Raw genomic sequence first — 19,733 nt, forward strand, 5'->3', positions numbered from 1 at the left:
TTAAGACGTGCACTAGATGACCCTGCTTGGCAGGGAGGTTGGACCCAGATGATCTCCAGAGATCCCTTCTAACCTCAACCATTCCGTGATTCTGTGAAGAATCAAATGGCATTTGCAATGTCTAGATGTCTCAAAGATGCTATCACAATGTGAATGGTTGCATGACTAAAAATAAGACGAATATAACAGGAGGTAGCTTAATATTAAAGAACTAATGCAATGTAGTTTAAAAAAGGAAAATGACTGACTTAAGTTGCTAGGTACTTAAGCGTCTTCACATAATTATACAACAAATGGAAGACAATAGTTTTTATTTTTTCTGTGTTTGACAGAACTAACAAGAAAGCCTTGGGAAAGAACAAATACAGTGAATGGAAGCAAGTCGCCTGTTATATCCAGGTACTCCATTTTGTACCAGTAGCTATCTTTTTCTATAAGTTTGCTGTTGTTGCTCATGCTACTAAAGATATTTGACTAAAATAGCAAAAATAATACAAAGCAAAATTTTGGGGTTTAAAAGTCCTGCTATGAAACTGCTTTTGGCAATTTTAATTAAGAATAAAGTGTTGCTTTTGAAGAATGGTGAAAAGTGAAATTTTCATGGTAAAAGTAAAGCAAAAAGATTACTTAATAATTGTTGGCATATAACTTCAATAATTGTGGTATATATTTGCTTACAGAAAGGGTTAATTCTTTCTATTTCCTTACATTTTTAAGTCTGAAATTTCCTGCAGGGGGGACCAAGTTCAGTGCTATCATTCATATATTCAGTAATAAATCTACTGAATAGCTTTTCTCCTTTCTATTTCTGTGCTAATTATAGAACCTATATCTTGATATTTAAGCATCTTGGTGAGGTTTGGTTCAGTGACAGTTTTCAGTAGTTGCCTCATAACAATCCAAAGAAACATCCTAAAGAGCTATGGAGTATTATGCATCCTTCACTGTACTGACTGGTTGTTGGTAACTTGTCAACTGGAATTCCTGTTGGCACTGGGCATGACGGTAGGCATTTCAGTAATAAAATTACGTTAAGTAGGCTTGTAGCTCATTTTAGTTTTTTAGTTTTAGTTTTAGTTTTCCTGTGTGTTCTGGATACAGAGGTTAAAAGGTTCTGACCTGTGATAATCTGAAAAAGTTACCTGAATTTCTCAAAAGACAACAGAAGAATGTGTTAAACCTGAGAATATTCTGTTTGAAATTACTTCAATTCTCATTAGAATTCTGGCATATTGGAAACAGCTATACAAGATTTGTTGATTTGGGAAGAAAATAATTCTCTAAATGGCATTACTTGTCATTGAGGTTGCCATTGAGGTCTCATCAGTTCTAAAATTAAGTACTAAACACTATCAGACTATCAGTATCCATGTCTTAATTCCAGAAATTACTAAGTCCAGTAACTTAAAATCTCTCCAGCCTTGATTCTGGTTGCTTGTATTGTGGGTCTCTTTTCATTTGTTCATTTGTTTTTGTTTTGTTTGGTTTTGCTTTGTAAAAAAAAAAAAAAAAAAAGTAACATTGGTGGTGATGTCTTCCCTGTTCTACTGCCAGTGTAACAAAATACTGCTTCACAAACTTTGCCTTGATTTCTTCTTCCTACACCTACCTGGTAGATCTTACATGCTTTAACAGAGATCTCTTATTTTCAAGCAGATTGGGGTATAAATACATGATATTGAGGGGGAACTTGTCACAGAAGTATTTTTTTTTTTTTAAGGAATCCTAAAGAGATTTAGAGCATTTTAGATCTGATTATTTGAGGTATTTGCTGACCTGACTATTTGGGTATAGATTCTCCTATTCTCAACCTATTTCACTGATCTTATTTCTACTGGTTAAATTCAGAGTTTACTGTAGTCCGTTTAAAAACGTTTTTTTGACCTAGAAAGAATTACAGATGTTTTGAGACTTCTCTTGAGATGTGTTAAGAAAGTCTCTTCATCAAGCTTTTCATTGTCATCCAATGGAAAATGTTGATAGACTGCTAATTCAGACTAATTAGAGCCTCAGTGAGCGTATGTTCTATAAGCACTTAAATAAGGAATTCTTTGTTTAATCAAATATCAGTATTCTATTCCAGTGCTGTCATAACCTCCTGGAAGGTTCCATAGCATATATTGTAAAAACTGCAGCTAAAGTTTTCCAAGCGCTGTTTATGGTTTACCATACCAGGATGAAGAATATTTCATGGACTGAGAAAGGAAAGGTATTCATAGAAGGCTCTCTTAAATATCCTTGCATTTTTCTAAATTCTCTGAAGTTGACAACTCTGTCCACAAGCAGATTGTTAAGGTTTGAGTGAGTTAGTCAAAGGGTGCTGCTACTTGAAACACTAATACCATGTTTGCCAGAAAGGGGTTATCTTTTACCTGTTAAGCCTAGAAAACCTGCTCCTGACCTATACAGAGTGAACGTGCTCATTTATGGGGAACGTGCTCATTTATGGGGATTAAATAAAGCGTGCTTCAGAAAATGGCAAGTAAGCAATATTTTCTCTCGAGAGCTTCCAAGCAACTAGACAAAGGATTTGTTATTCAGAATGAATGTTAAAAATCAATACTATCCTATTTAAAATAAACCCTTATTTTCTAGCGCAGATTTTTAAGTATTGAACTACATGTTTTTCATATTTCCTGATATGTTCAAAATAGAACTCTTGGAACACAATCAGTGAGGCTCCATTGTATTTAAGGTTTTAAAACTGAACATTAAGGTCTATTATAGCTCGTTAAGGTAGTGTTTCTCCCCTACTCATAGACGGGAATCTCCATGGAAAAACCTGCTTGTTTCTGAAAACAGGCTCTATGATTCATTAAACAGGTATTATCCTGTTAAGATTTGAGACTTTTTAATGATTAAAATCTTTCTTACTTTCTTACTTTTTTTTTTTTTTTTTACCAATTCAAGGGTGGACTTTTTCTACATAGATTGGTAATCACCACATGCATGATCAGGTTCTTCTTTGTATTTCATTTGTCCAGTTAAGCGCATTTTTGGAACGTTTTTGGATGGTTCTGAAGGCAAATTGAGGTGGTTTAAGAACCAGCTTTGAATTCAAAATAAATACTAGATTTCTGTTAATCACCACCTGCAAAGTTAGAAATTCTTGTTGGATATGCCATGATTTAGTAAACCTTCTGCATTGTCCTGAGAAATTTTTCAGAAATGTAAGAAATATACAGGAATAGCAGGTAATTTTCCAAGTGAATTTTCATGTCTTGCTGCCACAGGTTAAGTAAAGATAAATAGATTTTGCCTGACATAAGCATATGAAAGAATAAAGGAATCATTAAACATAAATTAATGTTTCAATTGGGTGAATATTCACAAATTAAAAAATAACTGTCTATTTTAAACTGTAGTTTCTGTAGTGGTACAAAAATTTTGCAGAAAATACTGACATTAAAGCTCTTTGGGTTTTAAGAGCTTTCTGCAGCTAAACTTCTTAGAGCTTTGAATTTTTTTTGAACACTTTGAATTATTGAATCAAATTCCACTTTCATTTTTCATCAAAGCACTCACTGTGGTGAATACTTCATATTTTGTATAAGAAGTTCTCCTTTGAGATACTTATCTTCGGTGGTGTATTCTGCATGTTGGCATGAATAAAATCTTTATCTTGCATGTTTGCAGGTGCTTTAGGGATTACGAAGGTTGCCTCACTGTCCTGCTAGGCAATGCTATGAAAAACCACATGGGAGTGCTCTGTAGCCATTTTAGGACTAATGGTTGGGATGTTTTATTTGCTAATTTTCAGTGGCTAATATCTGTCTTAATGGCAACTGCATTCGCCATGAATCTTTTCTCTGAGCAAACTGGAGAAGGAAAAGGATAATTTGGGTAGAGGGGAAGCTAGACTTGACTGAGATAAGTAATTATCTAGTTTACAAGTTAAGGTCTTTCATATTTGATTGAATGAAGAATTTCTTGCAGAACTTCTTAGAAAAAAATTGAATGTATTACTACACCTGAGTGGTCAAGTTTTTAAGAAGGCTTTCCTGTTATACCTCTAGACAGGTATTTCACTAGTAGGAATATATGGCATAAGATTGGCAGAGCTACCTTTTTATTGTAAAGATTTTGAGCAAAATAAGCAGCAGTCTGTTTGTGGAGATACATTCTTTAAAGTATAAGTAATTTTATTAAAATACTCAAATATGTTCTTGTTTGAATTCTTTTAATAAAACACGCAGTAGATCCCTGTTATCTCTTGTCAGGAATAGCTTTGGGGAGGAAACTGATTCTTTTTTTTAGTGCAGTCTAGTTGGGTAAATGCTATAATGCCCATATAGTATATGGGAACAAAGAGACAGTTAACGATCAGAAACAATATATGGAGAATCTGAAAAACTCACGCTGTTCTGCTTGGAGTCAGTCTGTGTTTGCGCTTTCAGGTATAAACTGCAAAAGTAGCATTCTAAACGTCAGATATGTGAAGCAGCAGCAATTGCCAAAGTTCCCATCTTGATTTTTATTTTGAGCAAGGGAATTCTTTCATAAGGAACTTAGCACTGTCAGTATCTAAAGATTTTTGTAAAAGATCCCAAACTGTGGTTTGTCTTCATAGCATTAGCACACACCGTCGATCTTCTGATGGCTACAAGGTGAATTCTGTTTTCCAGGTGCTTCTACAATAAAGTTATTTAATATTTCTTACTCTGTCTTAATCCATGGATCGTGTATTTCATTTCAGTGTGTTTCAAGTCCAGTAATGTTAGCAGTGTCTCTTTTGGAACCCGTTTAACAGTATTCTGATCCCATGTGAAGAACAGAGCTGGTGGTGTAACAGAGAATGTTCCTGCACCTATCTGCTTTGATGCGAAGTCCATCAGCAAAGGGACAGTTAAACACTGCTTTTGCTGACTCTGTTTTGCATGGCTAATTATTGGCAGTTTTTTCCTACGTGGGTGCAACAGGGCTTCACATAAGTAACTTGTCAGTGCACAGAATTAGTCATGAAGCTTTAAAAACATAAGTGTTGATAGGTTTCTACCACTTGCGCCAGAGTTCTTGCCTTCCAGAAAAAGAAAAAAAGGATGTATAAGTTTAAAATGCTGTCACCAGATTACTTGGTAGCTATGAATTTGTATTAGAATGGTGCCAATGCGATGTTACTGTATAAAGGTTGCGTGGAAAAAAATTGCAACTCTTGTCACATGCTATGTCTTTTGTTTTTCACACTGTGAACCAACAAGAGGATAAAGTATGGAGAGTACAAACCTGAGGAAGTTTCTGTAGTATCAAAATGACAATTGAGTGTGCATCCCCTTTTCTGTTCAGAGTTGCACTTGGAGTGTTTTTCTTCTGTTAGCAAATAAGAAAATAGTCTGTCAAATTTTAAGTCATGAAGACCATCAGGATTGAGGCTCATTCTGCTATTATTGAAAAGTCAGAGCGTAATCAAACTATTTCTTCATGGATAAACTACTATCTTGTAAGGGGAGATGAGTGAAACCTGAAAGTACTGGTTTTGTTTAAAAAATAAGTATATTATAGGGGTTCTTTTTTTTTTCTGAGTGAGAGCACAGCTTGTTCGTGCTACATAAATAATTTTCCATTTATCTAGGCATTTTTAAAGCAATGGATACATTACTTTGTGTCCCTCATGTACTGAAATAAGATACTGTGTATGGGAAAGAAAGTAAGAAGCATAACTGTACCTTTCCTGCTGGCTTATTTTTTTCCTGTGCCTGGTCACCTTCTGGCTTAACAAAAAAAGGTTGTACCTTCAAGTAACAAATCTTGAAAAATGCAGTGTTTAATTCCTCCTATGTAAGAATTTGTAAGTGAGAAACTGAATGTAAGCCAGGCTTTTTTGTTCAGTGATACCACATATATGTACAGTGAAATAGGACCCAGTTTATTATACCATTACCCTACCCTTAAAGTCCACATCCTATAATAATTCTAACACTGGGGGAACATCTTGAAATTAACTGTCAGCAATTTTTTGCAAGCATTTTTTCTTTATCCTTTTATAGAGTCATAGGGATTGTTAGGATGTAAAAAGTAATTAAGAACAGGAGAACATTCCTTCCTCTTTGTCTGATGCCAGCCACCCATTCCTGTTTTAAAGAACCATTCTCTATTTCTACTCCTAGCATCTAGCTTCTCTCTCTGCTTCTAGCTGTGCGTATGGAAGGCCCTTTGGAAGTGTAGTTAAGTACATGAGTCTGAAAGTTGCACATTGTATAAACAGGGGATCAGAAAAAGGGAAAAAAATGTGGTTGAAAATCCTCTTATTTTGGAACCTGTTTTAAGAATGCAGAGTAATCTTTGTAGGCAAATTTTCGGTGTCTTAGGAGAGTAACCAAACATCAGAACCAAAACATCAGAACTTCCTCTCAAATATTATATGATAGAACTTGCTGCCATTACAGTATCTTTGTTTTCAGTAGCTTTAGAATGCATGGAATAATATAGGTTGGAAGGGGCTTCTGGAAGCTGTCTATTCCAGATGCCTTCTCAAAGCAGGAATTAGATAAGGTTATTCACTCTTGCCCTGCTGAATTCTCAAAGTCTTCAGGGGTGATGCCACACACCACATGCTTCTAGGTTGCAGTATCAACATGCACTCATTAAGAGGGAGTGCTTCTTTCAGAGAGCCTTTTCTGAGATAAGTAGTTTTAAAGGGGAAAAGGAAAAGTATTTGACATTCGAAGGAGATCAGCTTATCATGAACACTATAAAAACATCGGAAACCACTGACAATGAAATATGTCTGCAAGTTGAATTGTTCTTGTTTTGAACTAATAACTTATTCCTATGGTAATTAATATTTCCAGTGCGCGGAAAACGTTCTTGGTTATTGGTTTCCATTCTGTGTGGTATTATGGGTCTAATTTTTTTCTGTTTTTCTTTTTATTCATATTTTTAATATTGTTTTGATAGATGAATATTAGTAAGTTTGATGGAGAAGTATTATGTATGTTGTAATAATGAGCGACCAGTAACTTACTGATTTGTTTTTGTACTGCAGACCAAAATCTACACCAACGGGGCAACCCAGTGCCAATGGAGTACAGTCAGAAGGTCTAGATTATGACAGATTGAAGCAGGTACATATATTGTGCTTTGTATAGAAAACTTGGGTATTGGGACCTGAAGCTCTCAAATACCATTCTTGGACTGTTTTCTTAATTAGCTCCAAACTTCAGTAATTATTTAATTATTAGTAGTTACTTTTCCCCAAGCGCTTATTTCAGTATTCTTAGGAGCTATAATTGTACGATGCCTGTTTACAGAGCCCCATTACTTTCTCCCAGATGCTTGTTCCTGCTTTTGCATTACACAGAATACACAAGATGGTGTTGATACTATAGATGGAACTGGTAAAATCAGTTTGCTTGGAAAACCTTTCTTTCCCCTCTCCTCCCTCCCAAAACAAAGACTGCTCTACCTACCAAAGTATAACCTTTTTTTTTTTATATCAGAGTTTAGCACTTGTGGTCATGAGCTTGGTGATGAAACAGCATCCAGTGGTATCACCTTTTCTGGCTATCTGTAGAAATGAGCCTTGTGTGAAGAAGGAAGCCTCCTGTTAGGTTAGCAAAACATGTTACCGGATGCTTTGGAAAACTTTTCTAACAGTTACCTGTACATGACAATTATTTGGCAAGCATACCATAATCTGAGCAACAAAGACCTCAGCAACAGATCTGTCGCTTGTGTCAAGGCAGGAGATACCAGTTAAAAGTATTCCTAATATTTAGACGAAGACCTCCCATGCTAGAAGGAAGGGAGTTCCTCATAGGAACCCTCGCAGGAGCAAATTGATTTAATTTACCTTTGTTCCTCAAGCTACGAAGAAGTCTTCCTTTGAGGCCATATGATCGTCTTTGCTGATTATAGGTGATTTCTTTTCATTCAAGATTCTCTTTTGAGAGTAGTTGATATTTGGGATGTAGGGATGATACTGATCTGAAAACGTTTCTATGAGGTGTTCCATGTTCTCTGCCTAAGACAGTAAGATAATACTACTGTATGTTTTTTCTCTGTAATGCTTCATAATGCCTCTGCTAATACTTAGGTTGTTCAGGAAATGTACATTCTTTCTGGCTCAAAAACAAAAAACACCCCACCATTTCTGATGTTAACGCAAATAGATTCCCTGTGGGTTTTTTTGAGTCTTGTATGAGGAAATGCAGTTTTCTATTTTCTAGTAACTGTTCCAACCAGATGGTAAAAAAAGATATGCACTCTGTGCAAATATGATTTTTTTGCTGTTGTCCTGGAAAGAGACATCTTTGACTTCTTTATAATCCTTTTTGGCTACATAAAAGCCTGGGATTGTAGTGTCTGTTCTGGAGATAAAACAGGTGGTACTCAAATTTTATGGAGGATTTTCAGCACTCATGCTACAACTTGCAGATAGCAGTCTAGATGATTTTATGATGTTGTCAGTGCTTCTTTTGAGTTGAAGTCTGTGTAGATCCTATAATCTCATAAAGTTCAGATGTACCAAATTTCCAGCAGTCTGAGTCTAGATGGCTAGATTGTTTAGGGTGGATTGTTTTGTTTTCGGACAAAATGGGCGGTTACTATTAAGTATTTGACACATCGCAAGTGCATTCTTGTGCTTCATAACAGCTTGTTGGCATATCCATTCTCTAATGGGAGGAATGCAGCTCTTCCCACCTTCTCCAGGAGCTTAAATTGCATGAGGGTACCTCTTAAGCTTTGATGCTGTTACTTGAAGACAGTTCATGCGTATATGGTGTGTGTATGTGTTTGAGAAACATCTAAAAAATGTCTAGTATTGCACATTAGTATTCTAATTGTGTTGAAAAGCTGAAAAAGAGCTGAATATCTTCATTAAAATTGAATCTTTTGGAAGTGTTTACTGATGATTACTGTTTTTCCTGGGATGAGACTGTACGTTTAAGAAACAGACAGTACTTCCCACTCTGGTTTCAAAAGCGTTTTCTTAAAATAATTATCCCAAATCAGATATACAGAAGGCTGCAGAAAAAATTGATAGCATTTAACTCAGTCATTTTGATTAGGTCAAATTCCAGTTTGTGACTGGGGCTAACTTGATAACTTGATCCCATTTTTTTTTCTTTGAATGTTTTCTTGGCCTTTTTTTTTTTTAAATTAGATTTCTTTGTATTGCATATGAACTTTCATCTATGATAAAGCTCCCTTATTTTAAAGGGATGATGCTAATATTATTTAGGAATTATATTAGTGCAATATTCTAACTTAAGTATTTTCCTTCTTTAATAAGTACTACTGAAATCAATTTATAAAACTTACACTTTTTTAATCTTATTCTTACTGAAGATATAATTTAAAGAATATTTTATGAATGCTTTAGATTTTGGGGATTAATTCCTTAAGATAAAGGGTGGAATATAAATTTCAGAACTGTTAAAGGTTGGTTGAAGGCTAGAATAATTTTGGATTTCTCTCAGTAGAAAGCTAGATGTTCCAAAACTAATCTATTACTCTGACACCATAGGATATTTTAGATGAAATGAGAAAGGAGTTAACGAAATTAAAGGAGGAACTCATTGATGGTAAGTATCAATTTATTTTGTTATTGTTGAGTCTCAGAGCAAGTAATTTTTAAGCTGCACCAAAATGTAAGCTTAGTATGCTTTTATTCTGAGAATCAAATATTGGAAAATATAGACTTGTTGATATTCTGTTGGCATTCTTTCATTTGTGCCTGTGGAGACAAGGGTTCACAGGTTGAGATGAGGACAATCTAAAGGGAAAAAGAAAAACAGGCAAAGGCTGCGTGGAAGCAAAGAAAAGAATATTCCCTACTTCCCTTTAGCAAACAATATTTGGCCACATCTTGGGAAGCAGGGCCTTGATAGACAGCGATTTTTCAGGAGGACAGGTTTTTGTAACAGGAGTTCCACTTCTTCTTCCCCTTCCTCAGCTTTTATTGCTGAGTGTGAATTTATATGGCATGGAGTATCTTTTGGTCAGTTTAGGTCATCTGCCCTGGCGATGTCCTCTCCCCACCTCTTGCCCACCCACAGCCTTTTAGCTTTGTGGTGATTTGGAGGCAGCCTTGATGCTGTTGCCAGCACTGCTCAGCAAAAGACAAACCATTGGTGTGATATCAGTGCTGTTTCAGCTGCAAGTGCAGAGCACAGCACTGTGTGGGCTGATGTTGGGAAAGTTAATTCCATCCCAGCCAGACCCAGTACTGTGCCAGACCTACTGGTATGTTGTATGTCTTATTTCCTCTTCTCTGTTTTTTTCAAAAGTGCTTTGACACCAAGTGTCGTCTTTTGAATGTGTGCTCTGAGACATTTGCAGTTATCTTTTATATCGTGGTTGTAAACGGGCTATTTTTATAATTAAAATAATCCAGGGTTGCTGGTGTGCGTATTTCAAAACTAAATATATTCTAATATTCACTATGGTTATGTTTCCAGCTTCCAGTCTTCTAATGTTTGGTCTTTAACATAAGATTCGAGTAAAATAATTTTCACAATGTTCATTTTTATTTTAACAGAAGATATTTTATTAAGTAGTCTTCCGTGGTTATGGGAAATTATTTAGGAATAATAATCTTTAAGATCGATGAATCAAAAAGTAAATAAAACTGTATGGGTGTTAATGTTTTGTTTTTTACTGCTTTGTGGATTGTACCAAAATGAAGTATGGTCATATTGAAACTGGTACCACAACTGCGAAAATAGTAAATGTCATCAACAGATGTGGTAGAAAGAGCTGACTGGTTTTGTGCTACAATGCAGTGCTTTTTCCATACTTAAATCAGTAACTGTTTCATAAAAGACTTTTTCTTCATTAATATTTTGACTATGCTGTGTACCACAGCCTTTTGGATAGTACGATGCAAACAGTGTATGGCTGAGAGGCTATTGCTAAGCTTAAATAAGCCCACACACATACGCCTTGATGTCTCAGTGGTAGACTTGCTGGAGATGTAGAACTGAAAAATAAAAAGTTAATGAAAACCTAACAGGAGCGAAAAGCGTTCTGCCTAGCTGAGAGTGACGCTTGCCTTTAACCTCATGAGAGGCATATTACATATGAATTATTCATTTTCTGAGATGTTTTAGTAGGATGAACTTTCTTTAAGAGGTTCCTTATTAATTCTGGCTTTCTTCCTTGACTTGAAATGTTTGATTTGTTAATTTCTCTCTTTTTCTCTCTAGCTATCAGGCAGGAACTGAGCAAGTCGAATACTGCATAGAAAGACTAGTACTAAGCCGATGTGACTCTTTAACTTGATATAAAACTGACTACGTTTTGTGAGCTGTTAGAAGAAAATGGAGACAGACACTTGGAAGGAGGGAGAAACAACATATTCTGAAAAGCTTCAGGCACATCACTCTGGTGATACGCTATTTTCCTCCTAGTTTGCAGCTTTTTTCTGACCTTTACAGCAAGGTGGAAAAGAGTCTTAAAGTTACTGTAATGGTTGTGCAGAATTTCATACACCTATCAGACAAGATCACAGTGCTTTGAAGTATACTCATGACAAGATAAAATTGCACATGTTTCAGAATTTGTTGTTACACAAAACAAACAAACAGGGAAAAGCTTGGGAAGGCTTTTCAGAGAGGTTTTCTTTATTAATGAAGGATTTAGCAAGTTATACTGTTGTACTTCAAATGAATCTCAGGTTTGTCTTCCTATCATATCTGGTATTTCCATGAATAATTTAAAAGATCAGATGTGTATAAGTTCAGTTCACAAAATAATGGAATGATGAGAAATATGTGCTTTTTAAGGGCAGTATTTGTAAGTGAATAACCTAGACAGGGATCACATGTTGAGTTTTTGGAATTTTATGATAGGAAGCCTCTCTAGTTAGCCTTCATGCAATTTTATAGGAAAAAAAAAAGCAAATACAGTCCAGAGTTTAAAGATGTAGATGCCTTCCTACATTGTTACAATGCTTTACCAAATCTAAGACTTCTACATAATGCGAATCAGCAGTCAAATGTAAATCATTAGTATGTTGTAGATTTACAGTAGATTTTTGGGCTTTTTTTAGATTTATGCATGTGGACATTTTTGTAATGTAACACAACACAGCTTTTTAATTAAAAGAAAAATTGCATGTCACAGATATTAAGTAGCCTTTTTATTTTTAAGGCTTAATTTATGCCCAGAAAAATGTGGGATGAGGGAGGGGGAAGGCGACACATTTTTATTACTTTCTACACTTTTTCTTCATCTTACATGCATGTGTAATAATGAGGAAAATGTGACTTTTATCAGTAACCATGTTAATGGAACCAGGTACTTAATCCTTTTTATATCTTTTTTTTTTTTGTTTTATATTTGAAATTCAGTAATACTTCCATAATGGTTCTGAAACTCCCATGTGAATCTAACTCATTTCTTGGCAAGAGAACAAACACTTAGACATCTGAATTGCTGAGGATGCACCTGTATAAGTGCATTGTTCTTTATCTTTTTACCATGACCTTCTGCTTCACGGTTTTCTGAGACTACTTTTTTGATTGCTTAATGAAACAAGACAACAGTTAGTTGCATTAGAATAATGGAGCATGAGGTCACAGTAAATGTCCCCTTCTTCTAATTTATCTGCCACTTTCCTTGGGGGAGGGATGGGGGTGGGGCATGACAAAAACAAACAAATGAAAAAAACAGCTGCTCCAAAACGCAAACTCTGGAAAGTGTCAGTGGTATGTCATTGGTTTCAGTCACTAAATCGGGAATTATTTTTGGGAGAGATGACACCCTTATATTTCCCCAGATTTTCGGTTTTTGTTTGTAATTGTTTTAATGTGGTACAGTTCAGTGGCATATAAATTCTGTGAATGGGATCTGTAATGCTTTTGGAAAAACAATACGGATCAAAATCTTCCCATTTCTTTTGCACTAACAATTTCTCTGAGCCGTACCAGTGCCATGTTTGCTTTGTGATCTGTGCTGTTCCAAAAGAAAAGTTTACTTTCAACTTTTGGAGAGGTTAATGTACATGCAGCTTCATCCTTAGGACAAATGCTTTCAATAACATACTGTCTTAAGTGCTGAACACCAAAGTAAAGCAGCACTTAGTGCTTTCAAAAGGCTTAAAATGGAATTTTTCTCCAAACATTTCCTGTTTCTGTACCTTCAAAGTCTGAGAGAAGATGAAAGTGGAAATACTGACCAACTGAATTAATGAATCATTAAAAAAAAGTTTTTTCCTGCATGTGTTTATTGAAGGCATTAAAAAAAGAAATCCATAGTAAGCTTGTAAAGTACTGTTTTACTCAAAATAAGAGGAGGCATTTTCATCTTTGTTAATGTAACTTTATTTTACATTGACGTTTTCAGCATTAAGGAAGTTTATCCTTGTCAGAAATCATGTTTGATTTGTTTATAGGAGAGTTCAGGAGTAGCATAGTGGAATAGTGTGAATGGGTATAAGTGGTCCAAAACTAAATGATGAACTACTAGATTTTGCAAGGAACTGGCTTATGCACTAAACGTTTTGTGCCTTGGTCTAAAATTAACATGATTTCTGTTTAAAAGAAAAAGGAACAGATGTCTTCTTTTGTGCTGCTTCTACATACATAATTTCTATAATCCCAAATTGCTGAATTGGTTCTTTCCAGAAAATCTGATTGAGTTAAAGATAACTGTAAACATCTCCTGTCATACTGACAGTTGCAACATTTTCAGAGATTTCAGTATTGAAAATGATCTACAGAAGCTAAGATTATTTTGCTTACTGGTAACTAAGTTCTTTGAAAACCATATTGTGGTGGTTCTGTGCTTTTGTACAATGGATGTCTTAAACTGAGGACAGTTTAGGGGATCCTTTCTAATTCCAGGAAAGCGTTGCTTTTCTCAACACTGTGATCTGATCTGTGATAAATCTGTACTATATACAAGTGGCTAACAAGTCAACCACAAACTGAATGTAAAAATCTTAGTGCTGGTGCTGAAATCTCTTCAGACAGTCATAATGATTTCCAGTTCATTGTTTTAAAAAGTTATCAAGCATCAAGTGTCAATCAAAAACTGAAGATGATCACTAATGAATGTTGAATTTTCATGCATTTAGGTTTACCTTCCTTTTAGTTTCTCAGTTCGTTCTCTGCTATTTTTACCATATTGTGTCATTTTAAATTTCTTACATGCTAACGTTTTGTTTGAGCGAATGAAATAAAATTGCAATATATACATGTTGCCACCATTTATTTATGGAACTTCATAGAAGAATATCGTACATTTACTACTAAAATTCTCGAACTTTAATGACTGTGATAATTCCTTAATCCTTGATTTCACCACTCATTTTTGTTTTTCCTTTGGAAGATTTGATAGAGAACATTAAATACCTTACAAAGAATGTAACTGCACTGGCTATGTAATATTCGTGAATGATAACTACTGTACATATATCAAATCCATTTTAAGTGTGTGATTTTATTTACATTTTAACAAGGCACACTTTGTTCTAGGTATCCACAGAGAACTCAGAAGGGAGGGACAGGGAAAAACTAGGGATAAAATAACTACAGTTAGTCCAACTTTCTCTTGTTGCTTTTATGTTAATTATTTTCAATATTAGTAATAAAAAAAATCTACCATGAAAGATTAGTATAGCTTTCTGTACACTAATAAGAACAGTTTCAATTTGTCTTAAAGCAGAATATTGCAAGTAGCTGTTTAAATGTTCTTGATTTAGGATACTAAAAGCTGTGTTGTTTTGCTGTTGCTTTTTTATTCAGAAAGCACCAGTTCTTATCCTCTTCTAATTTGCCTGGTACATCTTAATCAACATTGTTTTGAACTCCCATTTCTTGCTCTCTTGCCATGTTTTTATGGACTTGATATTTCTCCACAGTTGTGAAAGATGCAGTCAGGCTGTGTTCACTGCGGCAGTTTCATGCTTCAGGGTACACCTGTTGCATGACAGTGTGTTAAACTGCGGCAACTCTTAACTAGTGGCTGTGAAAAACTGCAGTCTGAAACATCAGTGTTAGCCAACCAGGCTAGCAAGATTAAGGCACTCTGCAACCAACACGGTAATGACATGCACCAGCACCGTACTCAGTTACTTCTGACTGTAGCCTAAATGGCCAGGTATCTGTCTACAGCAGCAGGCCCAAATCCAGAACTGCGATTCAAGTTGTACTTCATGCTACATGGGAAGATACCTTTCCTCTCTGCTGCCAGCGATCCTTATGACTTGCTGTCTGGCTCTGGGAGAGCCTGGGTCTGTTTCCTGTTTTCTTGAAGCCTGTACTTAAGGAGAGAGGAGACAACTTCATTGTGATGCAAACATGTGATACTATGGCATGTAATTTCTTATTTGGAAGTCTTTTAAGCCCTTAATGAAAAGAGGATCTTGTCAGCTGAATACAATAATATACAATACAATTTTTCTAGTGTTTCTGCCAGTGACGTTGGTTCTCTTCAGCTTTTTCTTCAGTGAAATGTTTAGGGTATCTTTCCTGTAAGGTGTTAAATCTTGGTGGTTTTGTCTCTGGCAGTTTGGAAGCTAGTTATTCTGCAGGCTGGCTTTAATTTATTTTATTTTTTTGTAGTTTACATACTGATTTTAGTTGTTTTATTTATTCAGCTCTTCAGCTTAGTCTTATGTCATCTTTGTTCACCATGAGCTGAAGTCAAAATGCAATGCCAACACAGTACTGGTAAAACATAAGTTCTGTGTGTTGTGTATGTATATAGAACATGTTAAGTGGTTTTGGTTGCAGGAAGATGGAAGTTTGTTTTTTATATATATAAAAAAAACAACCAAACAAAACCACACTATAATACAACATTCTATGTCCTTTACCTGTTTTATGCAGTCTTAGCTGCCCCCAAACTGACTTTTTTAAAAGCAATAATGGGTTAATCCAGCTTTGTCAAACATTGATGTTAGTGTCAAGTTTGGCACCAACTGTAAGTTAATTTAAAAAATTTTTTCAAGTAAAATTATTGCTAGTTAATAGTCTGCTATAACTGGGATAGCATTTTGGCAACAAGTTAAAAATTTCTGATTTAAATTCCTGAACAGTATTATGAAGTCTGTCCATGAGTGTCGAGAGATGCATGATACCTGTTTTTTAAAGTTGTGTGTTACAAAAGTAGAAAAGTTGTCTGTGATTGATCAAGCCGGTGATTATCGACACTTGAAATATTCTCTTCTGAAAATGGTTAAGTATGCTCAGTTGCAGTGCTAAACATTGCTTGCCAGGGTATCTCAACGAGAGTCATATAATGCTTGCAAATATGCCCCATCTTTTTAGTTGGTGAACAAGACTGGCCTGTTGGGGAGCAAGGAGAAAATTTTCCAAACTGACTTTGTACTAGTTCTAGACTAATAGTTCTTAGAGGGACTATATTTTCCTGACCACATAGGCTATCACCATTGGGTTTTTGATAGAAAATGAAAAGGGAAAGGAGTTGGTGATTTCAGTGAAACTGAAGCCAGTGTATAGTACTTGAAGAACTGGCTAACGTTCACTTAAGTCATTTATCTTAAGGGGTGACTTTGGGATACGGAAACAAAGAGGATTAAATAATCCTAAATTACATGCTATCTAGAAGAGTCTTAATGAAGAGAGAAGTAAATTTGTTAACTGTCACAGCATATTACTACTTGTACACATTCAAAAGTGTTTCTTTAAATCATCCCAAATGAATGCCTGACAAGGGTGAAGTATTTTACTTCACTTCTTTAGGGATGGTAACCTAAGACTGATGAAATTCATATATAGTGACTGGCAATATATTAAAGTTGATTTGGGTTTATAATCTTAATTTAAAGGGAAAAAAAATGTTAATGTAGCTTGGTGTAATTGTCTAAGATATCAAATAGAGGTGTAGTCCTAAATTCTGTGAAAGCTCAGCACAATCTTAGTCCCAGGACTAATGCCTGCATGTTACCTGGTAATCAACACTTTCTTCATGTGGAGTAATCATCACAGTGATTCCAAAAATCAAGGAGTTCTGTAAAACTACCTCCATTTTATAAATGGATCCCAGTTGTACTCAGTCATTACAAAAATGCCTTATCTAATTTTTTCTAGAGTTTGGTGTCCTGAATTTTACTCAATGATTATTCTTCATCTGGTGTCCTACCTTGGTAAACTGTTAAATGGCAAAGATGTTGAGCAACTACTACAGATAAACTACAGTGCTACTGTAGGTGTTGTAGCTGTCAGCAGTAAGCTGAAAGTTTTCTATGGATGTGCTTAATTTTGCAGTCGTTCTGAGTTACAGGGACCTTCTCCTGTCTTCCCAGCTTGTTATTAGAGCTGTTACTCGTGTGACATTTTCACAGAATCCTTAGGGTTGGGAAAGACCTCCTAGATCATCACCCTACCACCACTCTCGCCCCCTAAGCCATGTCCCTAAGCACCACATCCAACCTTTCCTTGAACACCCCCCAGAGACTGTGATGTCACCACTTCCCTGCTCAACCCGTCCCAATGCCTGACTGCTCTTTCTGAGAAGAAATGTCTCCTCATTTCCACCCTAAACCTGAGGCCCTTCCTTCTACTATTCTTGCAATATCTGCAAGAAGAGGCTGACCCCCAGCTCCCCACACCTTCCTAGAATCCCAGGCATCCTAGAATCATTACGGTTGAAAAAGACCTCCGAGATCATCTGGTCCAACCATCCCACTACCACCAATGTCACCAACTAAACCATGTCCCTAAGCACCACGTCCAACCTTTCCTTGAACACCCCCAGGGATGGTGACTCCACCACCTCCCTGGGCAACCTGTCCCAATGCCTGACTGCTCTTTCTGAGAAGAAATGTCTCCTCATTTCCAACCTGAACCTCCCCTGCTGCAACTTGAGGCCATTCCCTCTAGTCCTGACACTAGTTACCTGTGAGAAGAGGCTGACCCCCAGCTCCCCACACCTTCCTTTCCAGTAGCTGTAGAGAGCGATGAGGTCTCCCCTGAGCCTCCTCTTCTCCAGGCCAAACAACCCCAGCTCCCTCAGCCGCTCCTCACAGGACTTGTGCTCCAGGCCCCTCACCAGCTTCGTAGCCCTTCTCTGGACACGCTCCAGGGCCTCGATGTCCTTCTTGTAGTGAGGGGCCCAAAGCTGAACACAGCAGTCGAGGTGCGGCCTCACCAGAGCCAAGTACAGGGTGACAATCACCTTCCTGCTCCTGCTGGCTGCACCACCCCTGACCAAGCCAAGATGCCATTGGCCTTCTGGGCCACCTGGGCGCACTGCTGGCTCATGTTCAGGTGAGCATCAACCAGCACCCCCAGATCCTTTTCCTCTGCACAGCTTTCCAGCCACTCTGCCCCAAGCCTGCAGCGGTGCATGGAGTTGGTGTGGCCAAAGTGCAGGACCCGGCACTTGGCCATGTTGAACCTCATCCCATTGGCCTCTGCCCATTGACCCAATCTGTCCAGGTCCCTCTGCACAGCCTTCCTACCCTCCAGCAGATCGACACTTTCCTCCAGCTTGGTGTCATCTGCAAACTTACTGAGGGTACACTCGATTCCCTCATCAATGAAGATATTAAAGAGGATGGGCCCCAACACCGACCCCTGGGGAACACCCACTGGTGACTAGTCACCAGCTGGCTTTCACTCCACTCTCACCACCACTCTCTGGGCCCGGCTATCCAGCCAGTTTTTAACCCAGCACAGCGTGTACCTGTCCAAGCCATGGGCTGCCAGCTTCTCCAGGAGAATACTGTGGGAGACCGTGTCAAAGGCCTTGCTGAAGTCTCGGTAGACTATGTCAACGGCCTTTCCCTCACCCACCATGTGGGCCACCTGGTCATAGAAGGACATGAGGAGGTCAGGCAGGACTTGCCTTTCATGAAGCCATGCTGGCTGGGCCTGATCCCCTGGTTGTCCTACATGTGCATGATTGCACTCAAGATGAGCTGTTCCATCACCTTTCCTGGCACCGAGGTCAGGCTGACAGGCCTGTCGTTCCCCAGGTCTTCCTTACGGCCCTTCTTATAGATGGGCATCACATTGGCAAGTCTTCAGTCATCTGGGACCTCTCCAGATGATCATGACTTCTGATAGATGGTGGAAAGTGGCCCAGCAATCATGTCTGCCACCTCCCTCCCTCAGCACCCTCCGGTGGATCCCATCTGGCCCCAAGGACTTCTGACAGTCCAGGTGGAGCAGCATGTCTCCAACTGTTTCCACCTGAATTGTGGGGGAGTTCTTCTGTTCCTCATCCCAGACTTCCAGGTCTGAAGGCTGAGTACCCCAAGGATAAGTGGTCTGGCCTATAAGGACAGATGTAAAGAAGGCATTAAGAACCTCAGACTTTTTCTTATCCGCAGTAGTCATGTTCCCCCCTGCATCCAGTAAAGGATGGACATTCAAAGATTTTCAAAGATTCAGGATTTTCACTAACCTTTCGTGACTGGAGGTCTATGCTGCAATTGGTCAAGCACAGTAGAGTTGAAAGTGATCTCCCATGATCATCCTATGTTTACCGTCTTAAGTGTAATTTTGTTATTTATTTTTCAATCAGTGAGACACTGGAACAGGTTGCTCAGAGAGGTTGTGGTTGCCCCATCCCTGGAGATGTTCAAGACCGGTTTAGATGAGGCCCTGGGCAACCTAATCTAGTGAGTGTCAGTCATCCCTGCCTATGGCAGGGGGGTTGGAACTAGGTGATCTTTTAGGTCCATTCCAACCTGGGCCATTCTATGATCACCCGCCAGCTTGTAGCAACCTAAGTCCCTGCTTTCAGAACAACTTTCAAATTAGCTATAAGGTTATCTGTGCTAACTATGCCATGAGCGTGCTGAACTATTATCCTAG

At 37.6% G+C, this 19,733-nt stretch overlaps 1 protein-coding gene across 4 annotated transcripts in view; it reads left to right on the forward strand.

The window, feature by feature from the left end:
* Nucleotides 1-14,139, forward strand: part of ENAH (ENAH actin regulator) — a 99,740-nt gene extending 85,601 nt beyond the window's left edge. For 3 of the 4 annotated variants that reach the window (XM_035558240.2, XM_035558256.2, XM_035558230.2), the window contains 4 exons: nucleotides 333-399; nucleotides 6,983-7,061; nucleotides 9,467-9,524; nucleotides 11,148-14,139. In XM_035558240.2, the coding sequence (XP_035414133.1) occupies nucleotides 333-399; nucleotides 6,983-7,061; nucleotides 9,467-9,524; nucleotides 11,148-11,185 (242 nt within the window). In that variant the 3' untranslated portion in view covers nucleotides 11,186-14,139. Of the gene's footprint in view, nucleotides 1-332; nucleotides 400-2,760; nucleotides 2,861-6,982; nucleotides 7,062-9,466; nucleotides 9,525-11,147 lie in introns of those variants that run through there. The other variant, XM_050709779.1, reaches the window with a different exon arrangement.
* The last annotated feature ends 5,594 nt before the right edge of the window (nucleotides 14,140-19,733 follow it).

The sequence above is a fragment of the Cygnus atratus genome, chromosome 3, assembly GCF_013377495.2.
Source record: "Cygnus atratus isolate AKBS03 ecotype Queensland, Australia chromosome 3, CAtr_DNAZoo_HiC_assembly, whole genome shotgun sequence".
Lineage (NCBI taxonomy): Eukaryota > Metazoa > Chordata > Aves > Anseriformes > Anatidae > Cygnus > Cygnus atratus.